The sequence below is a fragment of the Hypanus sabinus genome, chromosome 13, assembly GCF_030144855.1.
Source record: "Hypanus sabinus isolate sHypSab1 chromosome 13, sHypSab1.hap1, whole genome shotgun sequence".
Taxonomy (NCBI): Eukaryota; Metazoa; Chordata; class Chondrichthyes; order Myliobatiformes; family Dasyatidae; genus Hypanus; species Hypanus sabinus.
Window position 1 is genome coordinate 71,089,281 of NC_082718.1, and position 22,147 is coordinate 71,111,427.

Consider the following 22,147-nt stretch of genomic DNA (forward strand, 5'->3'; position numbering starts at 1 on the left):
AGTTCAGATGGAAACCGTCCCGCTGGAACAGGTCCCACCTTCCCTGGAAAACTGCCCAATTATCTATAAATCTGAAGCCCTCCTTCCTGCACCATGTCTTCAGCCATGTGTTGATCTGCACTATCTTACTATTTCTGAACCCACCTGCACGTGGCACTGGTAGCAATTCTGAGATTGCTATCCTGAGATCCTGACCTTTAACTTGGCGCCTAACTCCCTAAACTCACCGTTCAGGATCTCCTCACTCTTCCTACCCATGTCATTCGTCCCTATATGGACCACGACATCCGGCTGCTCACCCTCCCTCTTGAGAATACTGAGGACTCGATCCGAGATATCGCGACCCTGGCACCAGGGAGGCAACAGACCATCCAGGATTCTCGATCTCTTCCACAGAACCTCCTATCTGTCCCCCTAACTATTGAATCCCCTATCACTCTCCTCTTTTCCCTCCTTCCCTTCTGAGCTGAGGGTCCAGTCTCGGTGCCAGAGACACAACCACTGCAATTTGTCCCTGGTAGGTCGACCCCACCAACAGTATCCAAAACAGTATACTTATTGTTGATGGGAACGGCCATAGGGGTGCTCTGCTCATTCTGTCTATTCCCCTCCCCTCTCCTGGCAGTCACCCAACTATCTGTCTCCTGACCCTTAGGGGTGGTTACCTCCCTGTAACTCCTGTCTATTTCTGCCTCTGCCTCACGAATGATCCGAAGTTCATCCAGCTCCAGCTCCAGTTCCTTAACATGGTTTGTCAGGAGCTGCAGCTGGATGAACCTTTTGCAAGTGTAGTCGTCAGGGAGAATTGTGCTCGCCCTGACTTCCCACATACTGCAAACAGAGCACTTGACTGCCCTAACTGCTGCCTCCATTACCTACTCCTAAGTTAATTAGAGTTATTAAAGGAGCTTACCCGGCCTTACCTCACTGGGAGCAAGCTCGCCCTCAGCCTCTCGAGCCAAAGCCTTCCTACTCTGTTTCCCACTATTCCGTCGCCCGCTCCGTTAATCTGCTCGCTTTTTAAATTCTCCCATTGCCTCACGGGCTGACTTTCATGCGCTTGCGCAGTCGTGCCCTGTTCAGATTGCCGAAGAGATGACCGCCCCTTCTCAAGAGGATTGGTATGTGTTCCTTTGTCTTACAAAGTCCACAATCAGCTCTTTTTGTTTTTCTGATGTTGACTGCCAGGTTGTTGCTGTGACACTACTCAACTAGCTGGAATATCTGGCTCCTGTGCCGTCTCTCGTCACCACCTGAGATTCTACCAGCAAATTAATAGATGATGTTTGCGGTATGCCTTGCTACATAGTCATGTGTATAGATAGTAGAGCAGTGAGCTAAGCACACACCCCTGAGGTGCACCAGTGTTGATCGTCAGCAAGGAGGAGATGTTTTCACCAATCCATAGAGATTGTATTCTTCCGGTTAGGAAGTCAAGGATCCAATTGCACAGCGAGGTACAGGGGCCCAGGTTCTATAGGTTAGCAATCAGGACTGTAGGAATGATGTTGTTAAACGCTGATCTATAGTCAATGAACAGCATTGGTGTTTGTATTGTCCAGGTGATCTAATGGCTGTGTGAAGAAGGCAAGATAGTGGCTATACTTTATTAGGAGTTTGAAGAGATTTGGCATGTCAGCAAATACACTCAAAAAGTTCTATAGTTGTACCATGGAGAGCATTCTGACAGGCTGCATCACTGTCTGGTATGGAGGGGCTACTACACAGGACCAAAAGAAGCTGCAGAAGGTTGTAAATCAGTTCCATCTTGGGTACTAAGACCATAAGACAAAGGAGCAGAAGTCGGCCATTTGGCCCATCGAGTCTGCTCCGCCATTTCATCATGAGCTGATCCAATCTCCCCTTTAGTCTCATTCCCCCGCCTTCTCACCATAACCTTTGATGCCCTGGCTACTTAGATACCTATCAATCTCTACCTTAAGTACACCCAATGACTTGGCCTCCACTGCCGCCCGTGGCAACAAATTCCACAGATTCACCACCCTCTGGCTAAAAAAATTTTCATATCTCTGTTCTGAATGGGTGCCCTGCAATCCTCAAGTCATGTCCTCTCGTACTAGACTCCCCCACCATGGGAAACAACTTTGCCACATCCACTCTGTCCATGCCTTTCAACATTCAGAATGTTTCTATGAGATCCCCCCTCATTCTTCTAAACTCCAAGGAGTACAGTCCAAAAGCGGTCAAACGTTCCTCATACGTTAATCCTCTCATTCCCGGAATCATTCTAGTGAATCTTCTCTGAACCCTCTCCAATGTCAGCACGTCCTTTCTTAAATAAGGAGCCCAAAACTGCACACAGTATTCCAAGTGAGGTCTTAACAGTGCCTTATAGAGCCTCAACATCATATCCCTGCTCCTATACTCTATTCCTCTATAAATGAATGCCAACATTGCATTTGCCTTTTTCACCACCGACTCAACCTGGAGTTTAACCTTAAGGGTATCCTGCACAAGGACTCCCAAGTCCCGTTGCATCTCAGAACTTTGAATTCTCTCCCCATTTAAATAATAGTCTGCCCGTTTATTTCTTCTACTAAAGTGCATGACCATACACTTCCCGACATTGTAATTCATTTGCTACTTCTTTGCCATTCCCCCAATCTATCCAAGTCTCTCTGCAGACTCTTTGTTTCCTCTGCACTACCGGCCCCTCCACCTATCTTTGTATCATCAGCAAACTTAGCCACAAAGCCATCTATTCCATAATCCAAATCGTTGATATACAACATAAAAAGAAGTGGCCCCAACATGGACCCCTGTGGAACACCACTGGTAAACGACAGCCAACCAGAATGGGATCCCTTTATTCTCACTCTCTGTTTCCTGCCAATTAACCAATGCTCTATCCACATATGTAACTTTCCCGTAATTCCATGGGCTCTTATCTTGTTTAGCAGCCTCATGTACGGCACCTTGTCAAAAGCCTTCTGAAAATCCAAATACACAACATCCACTGCATCTCCCTTGTCTAGCCTACTTGTAATTTCCCAAAAAAATTGCACTAGGTTTGTCAGGCAGGATTTTTCTTTAAGGAAACCATGCTGAATTCTGCCTATCTTGTCATATACCTCCAGGTACTCCGTAACCTCATCCTTGACAGTTGACTCCAACAACTTCCCAACCACCGATGTTAAGCTAACAGGTCTATAATTTCCTTCTTGCTTCCTTGCCCCCTTCTTAAATAGTGGAGTGACATTTGCAATCTTCCAGTCCTCCGGAACCAGGTCAGAATCTATTGACTTTCGAAAGATCATTGCTAATGCCTCCGCAATCTCCACTGCTACTTCCTTCAGAACACGAGGGTGCATTCCATCTGGTCCAGGAGACTTATCTACCCTTAGACTATTCAGCTTCCTGAGTACTTTCTCTGTCGTAATTGTGACTGCACATATTTCTCTTCCCTGGCATCCTTGAATGTCCAGTATATTGCTGATGTCTTCCTCAGTGAAGACTGATGAAAAATACTCGTTCAGTTCCTCTGCCATCTCCTTATCTCCCATTACAATTTCTCCAGCATCATTTTCTATCGGTCCTATATCTACTCTCACCTGTCTTTTACTCTTTATATACTTGAAAAAGCTTTTAGTATCCTCTTTGATATTATTTGCTAGCTTCCTTTCATAGTTCATCTTTTCCCTCTTAATGATGTCCTTAGTTTCCTTTTGTAAGCTTTTAAAAACTTCCCAATCCTCTGTCTTCCCACTAATTTTTGCTTCCTTGTATGCCCTCTGCTTTGCTTTTACTTTGGCTTTGACTTCTCTTGTCAGCCATGGTTACATCCTTTTTCCATTCGAAAATTTCTTCTTCTTTGGAATATATCTGTTTTGCACCTTCCTCACTTCTCGCATAAACTCCAGCCACTGCTGCTCTGCTACTGTCCTTCCCGCTAGTGTCCCTTTCCAGTCAACCTTCGCCAGTTCCTCTTTCATGCCACTGTAATTTTCCTTACTCCACTGAAATACCAACACATCGGATTTCGGCTTTTCTTTCTCAAATTTCACAGTGAACTCAATCATGTTGTGATCACTGCCTCCTAAGGGTTCCTTCACTTCCATCTCTCTAAATCCTCTGGTTCATTACACAATACCCAATCCAGTACAGCCAATACCTAGTGGGCTCAACAACAAGCTGTTCTAAAAAGCAATCTCGTAGACATTCTACAAATTCTCTCACTTGAGATCCAGTGCCGACCTGATTTTCCCAATCCACTTGCATGTTAAAATCCCCACAATTATCATAATATTGGAATATTGCCCTTCTGGCAAGCCTTTTCTATTTCCTGTTGTAATTTGTAGTCCACATCACTGCAGCTGTTTGGAGTCCTGTATATAACTGCCATCAGGGTCCTTTTACCCCTGCAATTTTTTAGCTCAACCCTTAAAGATTCTGTACCTTCTGACCCTATGTCAACTCTTTCTAATGATTTAATATCATTTCTTACCATTAAAGCCATGCCACCCCCTCTGCCTACCTGCCTATACTTCTGATACACCGTGTATCCTTGGACGTTCAGCTCCCAGAGACCTGCATCCTTTAGCCACGTCTCTGTGATGGCCACAATATCATACCTGCCAATCTGTAACTGTACAACAAGATCATCCACCTTATTCTTTATGCTGTGTGCATTTAAGTATAACACCTTAAGTCCAGTATTTGGTACTTTTTGCTTTGATTGCACTTTATTGCACTGCACCTCATCCCAATGGCTGAAAATTTGCTCCATCACCTGCCTGTCCTTCCTGACATCCTTACTGCTCACTACCTTAGATCTATTTCTGTTTTCCCTCTCCTCTGCTCCATCATTCTGGTTCCCATCCCCCTGCCAAATTAGTTTAAACCCTCCCTAACAGCTCTTTTAAACCTTCCCACCAGGATATTGGTCCTCCTAGTATTCAAGTGTAACCCGTCCTTTTTGTACAGATCACACCTGCCCCAAAAGAGGTCTCAATGATCCAGAAACTTGAATCCCCTCCCCTTGCTCCAATCCCTCAGCCACACATATATCCTCCACCTCATTCCATTCCTACTCTCACTGTCGCGTGGCACAGGCAGTAATCCTGAGATTACTACCTTTGTGGTCCTTCTCAACTGCCTTCCTAACTCCCTATATTCTCCTTTCAGGACCTCTTCCCTTTTTCTACCTATGTCATTGGCACCTATATGTACCAAGACCTCTGGCTCATCACCCTCCCACTTCAGGATATCTTGGACGCGATCAGGAACATCCCGGACCCTGGCACCAGGGAGGCAAACTACCATCCAGGTCTCCCGATTGTGTCCACAGAATCACCTATCTGACCCCCTAACTACCGAGTCCCCTATTATTACTGCCTTCCTCTTCCTTTCCCTACCGTTCTGAGCTACAGGGCCGAACTCTGTACTAGCCTACAAAGTACCCAGGAAATCTTAAGGAGGCGGTGTCTCAGAAAGGCAATGCCCATTATTAAGGACCAGCACACAGGACATGCCCTTTTCTCACTGTTACCATCAGGTAGGAGGTACAGAAACCTGAAGGCACACACTCACTGATTCAGGATCTGCTTCTTCCCCTCTGCCATCCAATTCCTAAATGGACATTGAATCTTTGGACACTACCTTACTTTTTTAAATATACAGTATTCCTGTTTTTACACTTTTTTAAATCTATTCAATATATGTAATTGATTTTCTTGTTTGTTTATTTGTTATTATTATTTTCTCTGCAAGATTATGTATTGCATTGAACTGCTGTTGCTAAGTTAACAATTTCATGTCACATGCCAGTGATAATAAACCTGATTCTGATTCTGAAGAGCCATTGAGATTGCGTCTGCCATTGACCTATTGTGGTGAAAGGCAAATTGCAGTGAGTCCAGGTCCTTGCTGAGGCAGGAGTTCAGTCTAGTCATGACCAACCTCTCAAAGCAATTTATTACCGTAGATGTGAGTGCTATAACTGGATGATAATCATTAAGACAGCTCACACTGTTGTCCGGCACTGGTATAATTGTTGCCTTCTTGAAGAAGTTGGAATCTTCTGCCCGTTGCAGTGAGAGGTTGAGATGTCCTTGAATACTCCCGCCAATTGGTTGGCACAGGTTTTGAGAGCCTTACCGGGTACTCCATCAGGGCCTTCCGCCTTGTAAGGGTTCACCCTGACAATCTGACATCGGCCTCCGAGTCAGAGATCACGGGGTCACCAGGTGCAGCAGGGATCTTCACAGCTGTAGTTATATTCTCCCTTTCAAAGTGGGCATAGAAGGCATGGAGCTCGTCTGGTAGTGAAGCATCACTGCCATTCATTTGGTTGGGTTTTGCTTTGTAGTAAGTAATGTCCTGCAAACTCTGCCAGCGTTGACGTGCATCCAATTTCACCTCTAAGCTCACTCCGAATTGTTTCTTTACTCTTGAGATAGCCCTCTACAAGCCTTACCTGGTTTTCTGGTACAGATTTGGGTCACTAGACTTAAATGCCACAGCTGTAGCCCGCACCATACAACGAACCTCCTGGCTCATCAATGGCTTTTGGTTTGGGAATGTACAGCAAGTTTTCATAGGCACACATTCATCCACACAGGTTTAAATGAAGTCAGCCACAACTGAGGCATACTCGTCCAGATTCAAAGGTGAATTTCTGAATACAGTCCAGCCCACCGATTCAAAACAGTCCTGTAGGCGCTCCTGGGCCTCCCTTGTCCATATCTTCTTGGTCCTCATATCTGGTGCTGCAGTCTTCAGTTTCAGGGAGTAGAAGTACAGCCAAGTGATCAGACTTTCCGAAGTGAGGGCATGGAATAGCACGGTAAACACTCTTGATGGTGGTGTAACAGTGGTCCAGTGTGTTGTTTCCTGTGGTACTACAGGTGATTTGTTGATGGTAATTAATTGGTGACTTTTAATATATTCCTCATATTCTCCCTGCACACTCATCAGCATATCATCAGAGTTTCATATGATTGAAACATTTCTGTACAGACTTATTAGAGTCATAGATCACTAAAGCAGAAACAGGCCCTTCAGCCCATCTAGGCCATGCTAAAACCATTTAAACTGCCTATCCCATCTACCAGCACTGGGACCCTACCTTATCCCTACCATCCATGTTCCTATCCAAACTTCTCTTAAATGTTGAAGTTGAACCCACATCCACTACATACACTGGCAGCTCATTCCACACTCTCATCACCCTCTGAGTGAAGAAGCTCCCCCTCTTGTTCCCCTTAAACATTTCACTTTTCACCCTTAACCCATGACCTCCAGTTGTAGTCCCACCCAACCTCGGTGGAAAAGGCCTGCTTGCATTTACCCCATCTAAACCCCTCATAATTTTGTATACCTCTATCAAATCTCCTACGTTCCAGGAAATAAAATACTAACCTATTCAACTTTCCCTATAACTGGAGTCCTCGAGTCCTGGCAACATCCTTGTATATGTTCTTTCCTGTTAACAAATTTGGTTCTAATTAAGGTGCTGTAGAATCAGTGGAGTAATAACAGCCACAGATGCACTGTCAGTACAAAATTCCTGTAGAAAATTGCTCTGGTTTCACTGGAAGTTGTTACCCATTTTCATTACCATGATTTTCCATATTTTCTTGGTCACAGTCTGCCGAGAACTAGTTTCAAACGTAAACAGAACGAACCAGGTTTGTCTTTCATGTGTTTAGTGTAGGATAAAACAGATCATGGTGTTGAGAATACATACTCCAACACCAACGTACATTCACAGAAGTTTGTACAAGCGACAGGATGCATTGTTGTAATTCACCAGGATTCCTCAAACTCTGATCCTGATTCAGATTCACATGGGCATCAAAACATCCAGTGAAATGTGTTGTGGACACAGTCCAAGGACGTGCTATGGACAACGTCACCACAAGTGTCTCCACCCATTCCAGCACCAGCATAGCGTGTCCACAATGTTCAGCAGAACCACACAGACAGCAACAAAAACAACAAGCTCCTTGGCTCCTTTTCATGCACCCACACATTTCACTCACAGGTACAAACTGTTGACTGCTGCCAGCTAGAAGGACAAGGGCAGCTGTTGCACAGTACTTGCATGTTACTCTCCAAGCCCAACCTGGAGATACATTGCTGTTGAGTGCTAGGACACTCTTTCTAACAATATTACGGGCAGAGCCACTCCTCAGAGACTTCACCTCTCTCGTTTACAGATGATGTCCCGTTACCTCAGGATGTGACCATTTTGACTGTATTTGTTACTGAAGAGGAATTTGCTGCTCTGCGGCAGTATTCGATTGAATGGGTTTATGGGTGAGTTATGGAGGGGACTGGGTGTGGTTCATTGTAGAGCCCTGTTCACAATCAGCATGCAAATCCAGATGTCAAAGTTGAGTTTATTGTCAAATGCACAATGTGCGTATGCACCGTGTAATGAAAAGCTTTCTTGCAGCAGCATTACAAAACAATACAAGATAAATCTGGATAGATAAATAAATAACTCTGTGTGTGTGTGTGCATTTTTCTGATCATTGTGCAGATCATCCAAGAGCCCAAAGCCATGTTTATTCGAGGAAAGGACTCAGAAACCACTGCCCTCCAGAACACTGTCAGACTGTCCAGACCCCGAGGAACTGAGTGAGGTGGAGTGTGGAAACTACACAGAGTTTGAGACCTCATATCCAAGCTCCAAAGACAGTAGCACACCATCAGGCTCTGTGGACCCAGCCCAGAATTATCAAGGAAAACATATCAGGCAATCTCATCCAATAGACTTTGACTGCAGTTCTTTAGGGAGTGCAAATTCTCAGCCACAGAGCAAAGCCTCATTGCTTTCCTCCCCTGGACACTCTTGGTCGTCACTACAGTTAGATGAAGAGCATTCTGAGGGAGACTCCTTGCACTTTGTTGATCTCTACATGGAACTGATAGAGGACAGATTAGATAATAGGAATGATACTGCAACTGCACGCCTTGCATCTCATTCTGAAAACATTCGTGGGGAAGAGCAGAAGGAGGCTCCTGTCACATCTACTGATGATCATCAATTGCCCTCACAGCAACATCAGACCTCTCTACCCATTAATACTCAGCAGACCGATGGTGCCACAGATGGAGACACTCCTGCAGGGTACAAAGCAGATGGTGCAGATGTTAAGGAGAATGCATCCTTGAACCATGAACTCACAGACCACGGGAACTTGGTGAAATTGAGTCTGTATGTTCACACAGTGAAAGGGTTGGTAATGTCCCTTCTGGCTGAAGAAGGATTTCAAGTCAATCACAGAGCTATTGAAGATGTTGTAAGTAACTAACTCATGCCTAACATCTGGGTAGCCTCCAACCTGATGGCATGACTATCAATTTTTCCTGGTAGACAAATTCCCTTTCCCCCATTTCTCACTCTGACCTTTTACTTCATCTCACCTGCCTATTACTTCCCCTTGAATCCCTTCCTCCTTCCCTTTCTCCTTCGGTCTACTCTGCTCTCCTATCAGATTCTTTCCTCTCCAGCCTTTGACCTTTCCCATTCACCTGGCTTCAGCTATCACCTTCTAGCTAGATGGCCTCTTTCCCCTACCCCTGCTTTTTTATTCTGGCATCTCCCCCTTCCTTCTCAGTTCCGAAGGAGGCTCGGTATCAGTCAAACATCGACTATTTACTCTATTCCATAGACACTGCCTGACCTGCTGATTTCCTCCAGCATCTTCTGTGTGTTGCTCTGGATTTCCATTATCTGCAGACTTCCTCCTGTTATGTATTCTGCCTTTCATTCCCTCTGATCCATGTATTTATCCAAATGTAGAAATCAAACCATTCCACTGGCAACTTTGCCTGCAGCCATTGCCCCAATTCCTGAATAGCACACGATATCAAATGCAGTGTTCTTGGAACACAAGCACAATGGTAAAGTACAGGCCCTTCAGCCTTCGAAGTTATGCCAACCTTTAAAGATCAATCTCACCATTCCCTCTGTTAGTCTCTCCAACAGTATCTCAGTATTCATGAGCGAGTCTCCATATTTCAGGTACACTAGTATCTCTGGGTTGAGCCAGTATCTCCTGAATTTACATAGAGCCTGCTGATTATATTCTGTATTTCTAACCACTTTCACTTCTTCTACAGTACCACAGTTCCCTGGCCTCCTTAAACGGTTTAGAGGTGCACCTAAGTGAGACTTTACTCAGTAGGAATACCTGCAACTTACTTGGCTTTAACTTTGCTCATTACGACTGCATTCAACATATACTCACAGGTCAGTATATGGTTTTTTGTGTGTTTGTGTGTGTGTGTTCATTCACGGGTCAATATATAGTTGTGTGGGTCTGTGTGTGTTCACATGTTCATTCTCATATACATGAAATTATAGACCAATGAGTCTTAACTCAGTGGTTGGTAAGTTGATGGAGAAGATCCTGAGAGGCTGGATTTATGAATATTTAGAGGAGTATAATATGATTAGGAGTAGTCAGCATGGCTTTGTCAAGGGCAGATCATGCCTTACGAACCTGATTGAATTTTTTGAGGATGTGACTAAACACATTGATGAAGGAAGAGCAGTAGATGCAGTGTATAGGGATTGCAGCAAGCATTTGATAAGGTACCCTATGCAAGGCTTATTGAGAAAGTAAGGAGACATGGGATCCAAGGGGACATTGCTTTGTGGATCCAGAAATGACTTGTCCACAGAAGGCAAAGAGTGATTGCAGACAGGTCATATTCTGCATGGAGGTTGGTCACCAGTGAAGTACCTCAGGGATCTGTTCTGAGACCCTTACTCTTCGTGATTTTTATAAGTGACCTGGATGAGGAAGTGGAGGGATAGGTTAGTAAGTTTGCTGATGACACAAAGGTTGGAGGTGTTGTGGATAGTGTGGAGGGCTGTCAGAGGTTACAGTGGGACATTGATAGGATGCAAAACTGGGCTGAGAAGTGGCAGATTGAGTTCAACCCAGATAAGTGTGAAGTGGTTCATTTTGGTTGGTCAAATATGATGGCAGAATATAGTATTAATGGTAAGACTCTTGGCAGTGTGGAGGATCAGAGGAATTTCGGGGTCCGAGTGCATGGGACGTTCAAAGCAGCTGCGCAGGTTGACTGTGGTTAAGAAGGCGTATGGTGTATTGGCCTTCATCAATCATGGAATTGAATTTAGGAGCCAAGAGGTAATGTTGCAGCTATATAGGACCCTGGTCAGACCCCACTTGGAGTACTGTGCTCAGTTCTGGTCGCCTCACTACAGGAAGGATGTGGAAGCCATAGAAAGGGTGCAGAGGAGATTTACAAGGATGTTGCCTGGATTGGGCAGCATGTCTTTTGAGAATAGGTTGAGTGAACTCAGCCTTTCTCCTTGGAGAGAAGGAGGATGAGAGGTAACCTAACAGAGGTGTACAAGATGATGAGAGGCATTGATCATGTGGATAGTCAGAGGCTTTTTCCCAGGGCTGAAATGGTTGCCACAAGAGGGCACAGGCTTAAGGTGCTGGGGAGTAGGTACAGGGGAGATGTCAGGGGTAAATTTTTTACTCAGAGAGTGGTGAGTGCATGGAATGGGCTGCCGGTAATGGTGGTGGAGGCGGAAACAATAGGGTCTTCTAAGAGACTTTTAGATAGGTACATGGAGCTTAGAAAAATAGAGGGCTACAGGTAAGCCTAGTAATTTCTAAGGTAAGCACGTGTTCGGCACAACTTTGTGGGCCGAAGAGCCTGTATTGTGCTGTAGGTTTTCTGTGTTTCTATGAAAGCTGCACATGGGTCAACTGGAACTAGTTCTGGGTAACCATGGAGAAGCTCTCCTCTTGCACCATTATCACAATGTGTCCATTCTCCAGTAACAATGTTTGGTAAAGTGGAAATTCCGCTGTTACATTTTGCATAGTTCAATTGGTATGAAACTCCAATGCTGAGATATTCATGCTTCAATCAGAAAAGAATTTAAAAACAAGAGAAATCAGCAGGTTAGGTTTCTTTTTCTTCCTTTACATCTTCCACCTATCACCTTCCACATCCTCACTTCACCCACCTTTAGCACTTCAAATGAAGTCAAGTTTCATTATCATTCAAACTGTACATAAGTACAGCTGAATGAGACAGTGTTCCTGTGGGGCCAAGGTGCAAAAACATTCAGAATAGCAAGCAAATATTCAAAAGTAGCAAGTAACATAATTCAAAACAGCAAGCAAAGAAGCATTTTCACTCAAAAAAGAACACATTTATAATTCAAGACCCTGACTGACAATGTCCAGCAATCAATGGTACAGTCTTTGGAGCAAGGCGGCTGCGAATGAACCGCTGATTTTTCGGAGCAAAGGGAGTTTTTTTTACTACTCGGGTTAAAGAGAGACGAAACTGCATAGGCGTGTGACGTCAGCCAGTAGAGCGCGAAAGGTTTAAAAAGAAGGCAGCCATATCCAGCAGGCAGTGAAGTGAGAGACAGAAGAGTGATAGGGCTTTGGCTCAACAGGCTTAGGCGGTAACAGGACGAGGCGAGGTAGGAAGTATGTGTGTGAGGCCAGTTTTCTGTGCTCGGTGTCAGATGTGGGAGGTCCTGGAGTCTCCCAGCCTTCCGGATGGCCATATCTGCACCAAGTGTATTGAGCTGCATCTCCTGAGGGACCATGTTAGGGAACTGGAGATGTAGCTGAATGCCCTTCGTCTGGCTAGGGAAAGTGAGGAGGAGATAGAGAGGAATTATAGGCAGGTGGTCACACCAGGGCCTTGGGAGACAGACAAGTGGGTCACAGTCGGGGGGGGGGGGGTGGAAGGGAAACAGTCAGGTACTGGAGAGTACCGCTGTGGCTGTACCCCTTGATAGTAAGTACTCCTGTTCGAGTACTTTTGGTTGGGGGGAAACGACAGCCTACTTGGGGAAGCGGCAGTGGCCATGCCTCTGGCACAGATTCTGGCTCTGGCTCAGAAGGGTAGGGAAGGGAAGAGGAAAGAAGTAGTGACCAGACACTCTATAGTTAGGGGGTCAGACAGGTGATTCTGTGTACGCAGGAAAGAAACTTCTATGGTAGTTTGCCTCCCAGTGCCAGAGTCCGGGATGTTTCAGATCGCGTCCAAGATATCCTACAGTGGGAGGGAGAACAGGCAGAGGTTGTGGTACATATTGGTACCAATGACATAGGTGGGAAGAGAGAAGAGGTCCTGCAAAAAGTCTACAGAGAGTTAGGAAGGAAGTTGAGAAGCAGGACCACAAAGGTAGTAATCTTGGGATTACTGCCTGTGCCACGCAACAGTGAGAATAGGAATAGGATGAGGTGGAGGATAAATGCGTGTCTGAGGGATTAGAGTAGGGGGCAGGGATTCAGATTTCTGGATCATTGGGACTTCTTTTATGGCAGGTGTGACCTGTACAAAAAGGACGGATTGCACTTGAATCCCGGGGGGACCAATATTCTGGCAGGGAGGTTTGCTAAGGCTCCTGGGGAGAGTTTAAACTAGAATTGTTGGGAGGTGGGAACTGAACTGAAGAGTCTGGGGAAGAGAAAATTGGCTCACAAATAGAGAAAGCTTGTAGACAGTGTGAGAGGGAGGATAGGCAGGTGATAGAGAAGGGATATGCTCAGACTGATAGTTTGAGATTTGTCTATTTCAAAGCTAGGAGTGTTGTGAACAAAGCAGATTAGCTTAGAGCATGGATCAGTACTTGGAGATATGATGTGGTGGCCATTACAGAAACTTGGATGGCTCAGAGACAGGATTGCTTACTTCAAGTGCCAGGTTTTAGATGTTTTAGGAAGGACAGGGAAGGAGGCAAAAGAGGTGGGGGCGTGGCACTGTTGATCAGAGATAGTGTCACAGCTGCAGAAAAGGTAGACATCATGGAGGGATTGTCTACAGAGTCTCTGTGGGTGGAGGTTAGGAACAGAAAGGGGTCAATAACTTTACTGGGTGTTTTTTTATAGGCCACCTAATAGTAACAAGGATATCGAGGAGTAGATTGGGAAACAGATCCTGGAAAGGTATAATAATAAAAGAGTTGTTGTGATGGGAGATTTTAATTTTCCAAATATCAATTGGCATCTCCCTAGAGCAAGGGGTTTAGATGGGGTGGAGTTTGTTAGGTGTGTACAAGTATGTGAAGAACAAGAGGATAAGACGTGAAAGAATAGGACCTATCAAATGTGGCAGTGAGAAAGTGTGTATGGAACCGGAGGAAATAACAGGTACTTAATGAATGCTTCACTTCAGTATTCACTTTGGAAAAGGATCTTAGTGATTGTAGTGATGACTTGCAGCAGAGTGAAAAGCTTGAGCATGTAGATATTAAGAAAGAGGATATGTTGGAGCTTTTGGAAAGCATCAAGTTGGATAAGTTGCCGAGACCGGACAAAATGTACCCCAGGCTATTGTTGGAGGTGAGGGAGGAGATTGCTGAGCCTCTGGCAATGATCTTTGCATCATCAATGGGGACGGGAGAGATTCCTGAGGTTTGGAGGGTTGCTGATGTTCCTTTATTCTAGAAAGGGAGTAGCCCAGGAAATTATGAATCTTACTTCAGTGGTTGGTAAGTTGATGTAGAAGATCCTGAGAGGCAGGATTTATAAACATTTGGAGAGGTTTAATATGATTAGGAGTAGTCGGCATGGCTTTGTAAAGGGCAGGTCGTGCCTTACGAGCCTGATTGAATTTTTTGAGGATGTGACTAAACACCTTGATGAAGGAAGAGCAGTAGATGTGGTGTATATGGATTTCAGCAAGGCATTTGATAAGGTGTTCCATGCTTATTGAGAAATTAATGAGGCATGGGGTCCAAGGGGACATTGCTTTGTGGATCCAGAACTGGCTTGCCCACAGAAGGCAAAGAGTGGTTGTTGACGGGTCATATTCTGAATGGAGGTTAGTCACCAGTGGAGTGCCTCAGGGATCTGTCCTGGGACCCTTACTGTTCGTGATTTTTATAAATGACCTGGATGAGGAAGTGGAGGGATGGGTTCGTAAGTTTGCTGATGACACAAAGGTTAGGGTTGTTGAGGACTGTCAGAGGTTACAGCGGGACATTAATAGGATGCAAATCTAGGCTGGGAAGTGGCAGATGGAGTTCAACCCAGATAACTGTGAAATGTTTCACTTTGGTAGGTCAAATATGATGGCAGAATATAGTATTAATGATAAGACTCTTAGCAGTGTGGAGGATCAGAGGGATCTTGGAGTGTGAGTGCATAGGACGTTCAAAGCAGCTGTGCAGGTTGACTCTGTGGTTAAGAAGGCGTACGGTGTATTGGCCTTCATCAATCGTGGAATTGAATTTAGGAGCCGAGAGGTAATGTTGCAGCTATATAGGACCCTGGTCAGACCCCACTTGGAGTACTGTGCTCAGTTCTGGTCATTTCACTACAGGAAGGATGTGGAAGCCATAGAAAAGGTGCGGAGGAGATTTATAGGGATGTTGCCTGGATTGGGGAGCAGGCCTTATCAGAATAGGTTGAGTGAACTCGACCTTTTCTCCTTGGAGAGGAGGAGGATGAGAGGTGACCTGATAGAAGTGTACAAGATGATGAGAGGCATTGATCATGTGGATAGTCGGAGGCTTTTTCCCAGGGCTGAAATGGTTGCCACAAGAGGGCACAGGTTTAAGGTGCTTGGGAGTAGGTACAGGCGAGATGTCGGGGTAAGTTTTTTTACTCAGAGAGTGGTGAGTGTGTGGAATGGGATGCCGGTAACGGTGGTGGAGGTGGAAACAATAGGGTCTTCTAAGAGACTTTTAGATAGGTACATGGAGCTTAGAAAAATAGAGAGCTATAGGTAAGCCTAGTGATTTCTAAAGTAGGCACATGTTCGGCACAACTTTGTGGGCTGAAGAGCCTGTATTGTGCTGTAGGTTTTCTATGTTTCTATGTCTCCCAGCAGTGTGCAGATGCACACAATCCAGCTTGTTGTTGCACCGCTGGACCAGGGAGGGCAACACCAACGGGCGAGCCCAGCCCTAGCCCACCACGGACGCTACACTATAATGCTCTCACCTGGTCTGTAGCAGCAAGCAAGCCCGAAGCTTAGACCATAAGACCAAAAGATATAGGAGCAGAATTAGGCTATTTGGCCCATCAAGTCTTCTCCGCCATTTCATCATGGCTGATCCAATTTTCCTCTCAGCCCCAACCTCCTGACTTCTCTCCATTTCCCTTCATGCCCTGACTAATCAAGAATCTATCAACTGTAACACTTACCCAAAAGGCTGGTATATGTCTAGGGGAAAAGGAGATCCAGCCACACACCAACCCCAACTCCCGTACACGCAGGTGCTGTGAGAATCGAGTTTATGCCTCGCGCCACCCACAGTATCAACTTCACACCAAATACCATTATGAAATACACTTTAAAGAGTTTACTAACGTTAACTAAAGAAGGATTAGGCAATACAATATATATATACAAGGAACAAAAAAACAAAAGTCGCCAACTTATCAAAGTTCAGTCAGTGTAGTGCACATCGTAGGAGCTCAATCAACGAACCAACGACCCATCCGACCACTACGCCGTCGCACCTGGGACCACCCGGTTGTCTTACGAGCAGTCCAGCGCACATCCACCTTCCTCGGCGTCTTCCTCCCGACTCCCCTCACACCAAAAACCCACGAAAACCCCTCCCCCAAGTTCCCAGCCTCACAAGACACAATAACATTCCCCATTGATTAACAAATGAATACAATTACCATATCAGCCATTTTAAAGTGAAACCATGGCGAGAGAAACACTTATCAGACAAAGAAGCATTCCTACTCGTAACAAACCAAAGAAGCCATTTTGAGTAACATACACAGGACATTGTACACAGCCAAGGCCTAGTCTTTGCTACAAGGTTACACAGCTCCATTGTCGATTGTCCCTCTGCCAGACAAGAATAACAGGCCTGAGGGAATTTCCATTGTTACTGTCCAACAGAGTCTTGCAATCACAAGTGAAACATCTGAGACAATCTCCCACAGTTGTGTGCCTACTTAAATGTTTCCAAGTAGCAAGCAGTAACACGGTCTGCAGCCAGATTAGCTGTTTTGTACCCAAACCAGTTGTTCCAACATCCCGGCGGGCTCCTCTGATATCCCATCGAGTTCTTAACTCCAACATCCTGGCTGGTCCCCTCAACACATCAGCCAGTTCCTTCTCCAACATCCTGGCTGGTTCCTTCTCCAAACATCAGCCAGCTGCTCCAACACTTCATCCAGCCCCTCCAATACATCATTCAGCTCTTTCTCCAGCATCCTGGCTGGTCCCTCTGACACATCACACAACAATCCTGTCTGGTCCCTCACACAAACTCTTCTCCCTCCTGCTATCTGGCAAAAGGTACCGAAGCATTTGGGCTCTCACGATCAGACTGTGCAACAGTTTCTTCCCCCAAGCCATCAGACTCCTCAATACTCACTGTAATCTAGTGCAGTTTTTATGTTGTTTTAAGTAGTCTAGTGTAACCTCGTGCTGGCTCACAGAGTCTAGTGTTGTTTCATGTAGCACCAGGGTCCTGGAGGAATGTTGTTTCGTTTTTACTGTGTTCTGTACCAGCAGTTTATGGTTGAAATGACAATAAAAGCAACTTGAACTTGAAGATCGGCCGGTTCCTTCTCCAACTTCCTGGCCAGCCCCTTTGACGCCTCAGTCGGCTCCTTCTCCAACATCTCGGCCAACCTCTTTGACACCTTGTCCGGCTCCACCGCCAACACCAGTTCAGCTACTCCAATCCACAAGCAGCTCACTGATGGAGTAGCCCTGTAGTACTTGAAGTTCTTGGAGTAGAATTGTCTTTGGATTGTAAAAAACAAATTTTCAAAGGAAAAAATACCTTTAGTTGGCTCCTGAGAGGCTGTTGCATTTGCACGCACCACCTTTTCAATCCTGATGAAGGGTCTCGGCCCAAAACATTGACTGTTTATTCCCCTTCATATATGACGCCTGACCTGCTGAGCTCCTCCAGGATTCTGTGTGTGTAGCTCTTTAGGTTCTAGTCCTAGAGTTGATAGTTGCCTGAGGGCTGCTTGTTTGTGTGGGAAACATCCTATCCCTTAGGATGAACACTTGATCACAAACAGCACAAATGTTGTACAGAGTCACTTGTCGTTGAACTCGAGTTGGAAAAGGCACCGAGGACATGTGCAATCTAGAAAGGAACCAGCAGGTGTCCCCAGCGCTCCCTGCTTTGGTAAATGCTCGAGACTGGTGTTATTCAGGCAGAGGGTTGAATTCTGAGGCTACATCCACACTAGACTGGATAATTTTGAAAATGCTGGTTTTGTGTAAAAACGATAGGTGTCCACACTATGCGTTTTTGAAAATAACTCTATCCACATTGAAATGGAGATTTTGGCGAATGTCCTCCTATTGGGCATGCGCAGGACACATCTACCGAAAACAAGCGACATGTTTGGTGTCGATTCTCGCTGTGAAAGTGCGCGTTTGTGTAGTTACAGACTAGAAAAACTTAAAACGATGGATGGCTGTTGGCCTTCGCGCAGGAGAACTTAAAACTAAAAAAAAACAAACACTGGAGCGTACGGAGGCAACTGACAGGGAGTTAGTTCACGGACAGATTGATCTGGCTGATGATGAACATTGAAAAACTAACTAACTCTTGCATTAATAAAGCACCTTGTTAAATGTATAAAACATGCTGCATCAGTGTTATCTTGTATTTCCATACAATGTTACATTAGGCTATTACACATCTATTGTTAGGGAAGTACTTGCATACGAGCAAACCACCTTCATACGAGCAAGGACAGAAAACAGGGCAAAGTGAGTATACTTATTTATTCAGTAAGTTATGGGTCAAAGTACAAACCTCATTTCCAGAAAAGTTGGGATATTTTCCAAAATGCAATAAAAACAAAAATCTGTAATATGTTAGTTCACGTGAACCTTTACTTAACTGACAAAAGTACAAAGAAAAGATTTTCAATAGTTTTACTGACCAACTTAATTGTATTTTGTAAATATACACAAATTTAGAATTTGATGGCTGCAACACACTTGACAAAAGTTGGGACAGAGGCATGTTTACCATTGTGTTACATCACCTTTCCGTTTAATAACACTTTAATCGTTTTGGAACTGAGGATGTTAATTGTAGTAGATTTGCAATTGGAAATTTTGTCCATTCTTGCTTGATATAAGACTTAAGTTGCTCAATAGTCTGTGGTCTCCGTTGTCTGATTCTCCTCTTCATGATGCACCATACATTTTCAATAGGAGAAAGATCTGGACTGGCAGCAGGCCAGTCAAGCACATGCACTCTGTGTCTACAAAGCCACGCTGTTGTAGCCCGTGCAGAATGTGGTCTGGTATTGTCCTGCTAAAGTAAGCATGGACGTCCCAGGAAGAGACATCCCCTTGATGGCAACATATGTCTCTCTAAAATCCTAATATATGTCTCAGAGTCAATGGTACCTTCACATACATGCAACTCACCCATGCCATCACAGATGCTGGCTTTTTCACCTTTCGCTGATAACAATCAGGATGGTCGTTTTCATCTTTGGCCCTGAGAACTCGACGCCCGTTTTTTCCGAAACCTAGCTGAAATGTGGACTCATCTGACCACAGCACATGGTTCCACAGTCTTTCGGTCCATCTGAGATGAGCTCGGGCCCAGTGAACTCATCGGCATTTCTGCATAGAGTTGATGTATGGCTTCCTCCTTGCGTAATACAGTTTCAAGTTGCTTTTCTGAATGTAGCGATGGACTGTGTTAACTGACAATGGCTTTCTGAAGTACTCCCAAGCCCAGGTGGCTACAGTTGTCACAGTTGCATGACGGTTTCTTAGGCAGTGCCGCCTGAGGGCTCAAAGATCATGCACATTCAATAGTGGTTTCCGACCTTGCCCTTTACGCACTGAGATGTCTCTGAATTCTCTGAATCTTTTCACAATATTATGTACTGTAGATGTTGAAAGACCTAAATTCTCTGCAATCTTGCGTTGGGAAATGTTCCTTTTGAACTGACCTCCTACCAATTAGCCTGCTTAATGTGGAGTCTTCCAAACTGGTGTTACTTGAATAGTCTGTGCACTTTTCAATCTTATTTTAACTCTGTCCCAACTTTTGTTGAGTGTGTTGCAGCCATCAAATTCTAAATTTATGTATATTTACAAAATACAATTAAGTTGATCAGTAAAACTATTGAAAATCTTTCTTTGTACTTTTGTCAGTTAAATAAAGGTTCACATGAATTAACATATCACAGATTTTTGTTTTTATTGCATTTTGGAAAATATCCCAACTTTTCTGGAAATGGGGTTTGTATTTGGTGAATACATTTCTAACTCTTCTGGCTTCAGTCTTGTTGCCGTCTGTTCTGAAATAGTTAGGTTGCGATCAAGAAAACAGTGGAATGGTGCGCTGCCCTCTGACAGCATTTTCAGAAATCTCCGGTTACTCCATCCACACTGATCTGCCTGAGCAGCGTTTTCAAAATTACCCAGCCTGGAAAATGTTTCTGAAAAGCTCTGGTTTTGGGGGACAAAAACACTGTTCTAGTGTGAACGGAAGGTAAAAACGAAGAGATAAAGCTTTGGTTATGGATTTATCCGGCGTAGTGTGGATGTAGCCTGAGTGGGAATGAGATTAAGGGAGTTGCCCAAAGCACAGTCTGAGTATTTGGACAAACTTCTAAAGTGGGGAGAGAATTGGCTGCTTGGATTGTTTTGCTGAGGACACTGTCCAGGGTTGTCTCACAAGATATTCTGCAGATACTGGGTATCTTAAATAGCACAAATAAAATGTTGGAGGTTCTAAACAACACACACAAAATGCTGGAGGAACTCAGCAGGCCAGGCAGCATCTATGGAAACAAATACAGTTGACGTTTTGGTCCGAAACCCTTTACCAGAACTGTACTCTTTTCCATAGGTGCTGCCTGCCCTGCTGAATTTTTCCAGCATTTTGTGTGTCGCTTGGATTTTCGGTGTCTACAGATTATCTCTTGGTTGTGAGGTTCTCAACAAGTCAGGCAGCATCCATGAAGAGAATTAAACAGTCAATACTTCAGACTGACCTCCAAATTTTGACTTTTTATTTTCCTCCATTGATGTTGCCTCACTTGCTGAATTCCTCCAGCGTTTGTGTGTGATTTTAAGATAACATTAGCTTTGTGTGGCATATGTACATCAAAACATCCAAATCTATAGTGAAAAATGTCATTTTGTGTCTGTGACCGGTACAGGCTGAGGCTTGTGCCAACACGATGGGTAGAGCCACTGCCTCTCAGCACCAAAGACCCAGGTTCAGTCCGAACCTCAGGTCTGGAGTTGGCACGTTCTGTCTTTGTGTAAGCAGCATCCATCCCCATCACGAGGATGTGCAATTTGAATCAGGATTAGAATCAGGTTTAATATCGCTAGCATATGTCATGATACTTACTTGGGGATGTACGGTAGTGTAGTGTTTAGCACTACGCTTTACAGAACCAGTGACCTGGCTTCAATTCCCGCTGCTGTAAGGAGTTTGTATGTTCTCCCCGTGACTGTGTGTATTTCCTCTAAATGCTCATGTTTCTTCCCACCGTCCAAAGTGTACTGGTTGGGTAAGTTGGTGAGTTATTGTAAATTGTCCTGCGATTAGGCTAGGATAGTAGCTGGCACAGCTCAAAGGGCTAGAAGGGCCTATTCCGCATGTGTCTCAATAAATAAAATAGATGAACAAATACATAAACAAACCCACAATCACTAACCAAGTCCCGAGCGCCTTTAGAACGTGGGAGGAAACCAGAGCACCTAGAGAAAGCTAACACAGTCACAAGCAGAACAGACAAACTCGTTACAGACTGGAATCAAACCCCAGTCAGTGATCACGGTGTGGTTGTCCACTCATGAATTCACAAATGGTCAGAAGATGAAAAGTAGGGTTTTAGAAGGTTAATAAATGAAGATTAATGTCTAGAAATAGAATGGCTGAGAAATGAAGAGCCATTTTCAGTGAGTGGACTTTGGACAAGAAGGTGACAGAGAGTGGGGTGTGAATACAGCCCAAGCAGGTATGGTGCCTGTGCAGTAGGGCGGTACGGTGCCCATGCAGTAGGGTGGCAGGATACCCGCACAGTTGGGTGGTATGATGGCATAGTTGGTAAATGCCTGCCTCACCTTGCCGGGACATGGGTTCAATTCTGAGTTTAGGTGCTGTCTATGTGGAGTTTACACATTCTCCCTATCGTAGTGTGGGTTTCCTTGAGATGCTCCAGTTTCCTCC

At 44.8% G+C, this 22,147-nt stretch overlaps 1 protein-coding gene across 5 annotated transcripts in view; it reads left to right on the plus strand.

The window, feature by feature from the left end:
* Positions 1-22,147, plus strand: part of hps4 (HPS4 biogenesis of lysosomal organelles complex 3 subunit 2) — a 91,603-nt gene that overhangs the window by 51,587 nt on the left and 17,869 nt on the right. For all 5 annotated transcript variants that reach the window (XM_059987860.1, XM_059987859.1, XM_059987861.1 and 2 more), the window contains 3 exons: positions 8,181-8,280; positions 8,507-9,269; positions 10,093-10,222. In XM_059987860.1, coding sequence (XP_059843843.1) covers positions 8,181-8,280; positions 8,507-9,269; positions 10,093-10,222 — 993 coding nt within the window. The remainder of the gene's footprint in view (positions 1-8,180; positions 8,281-8,506; positions 9,270-10,092; positions 10,223-22,147) is intronic.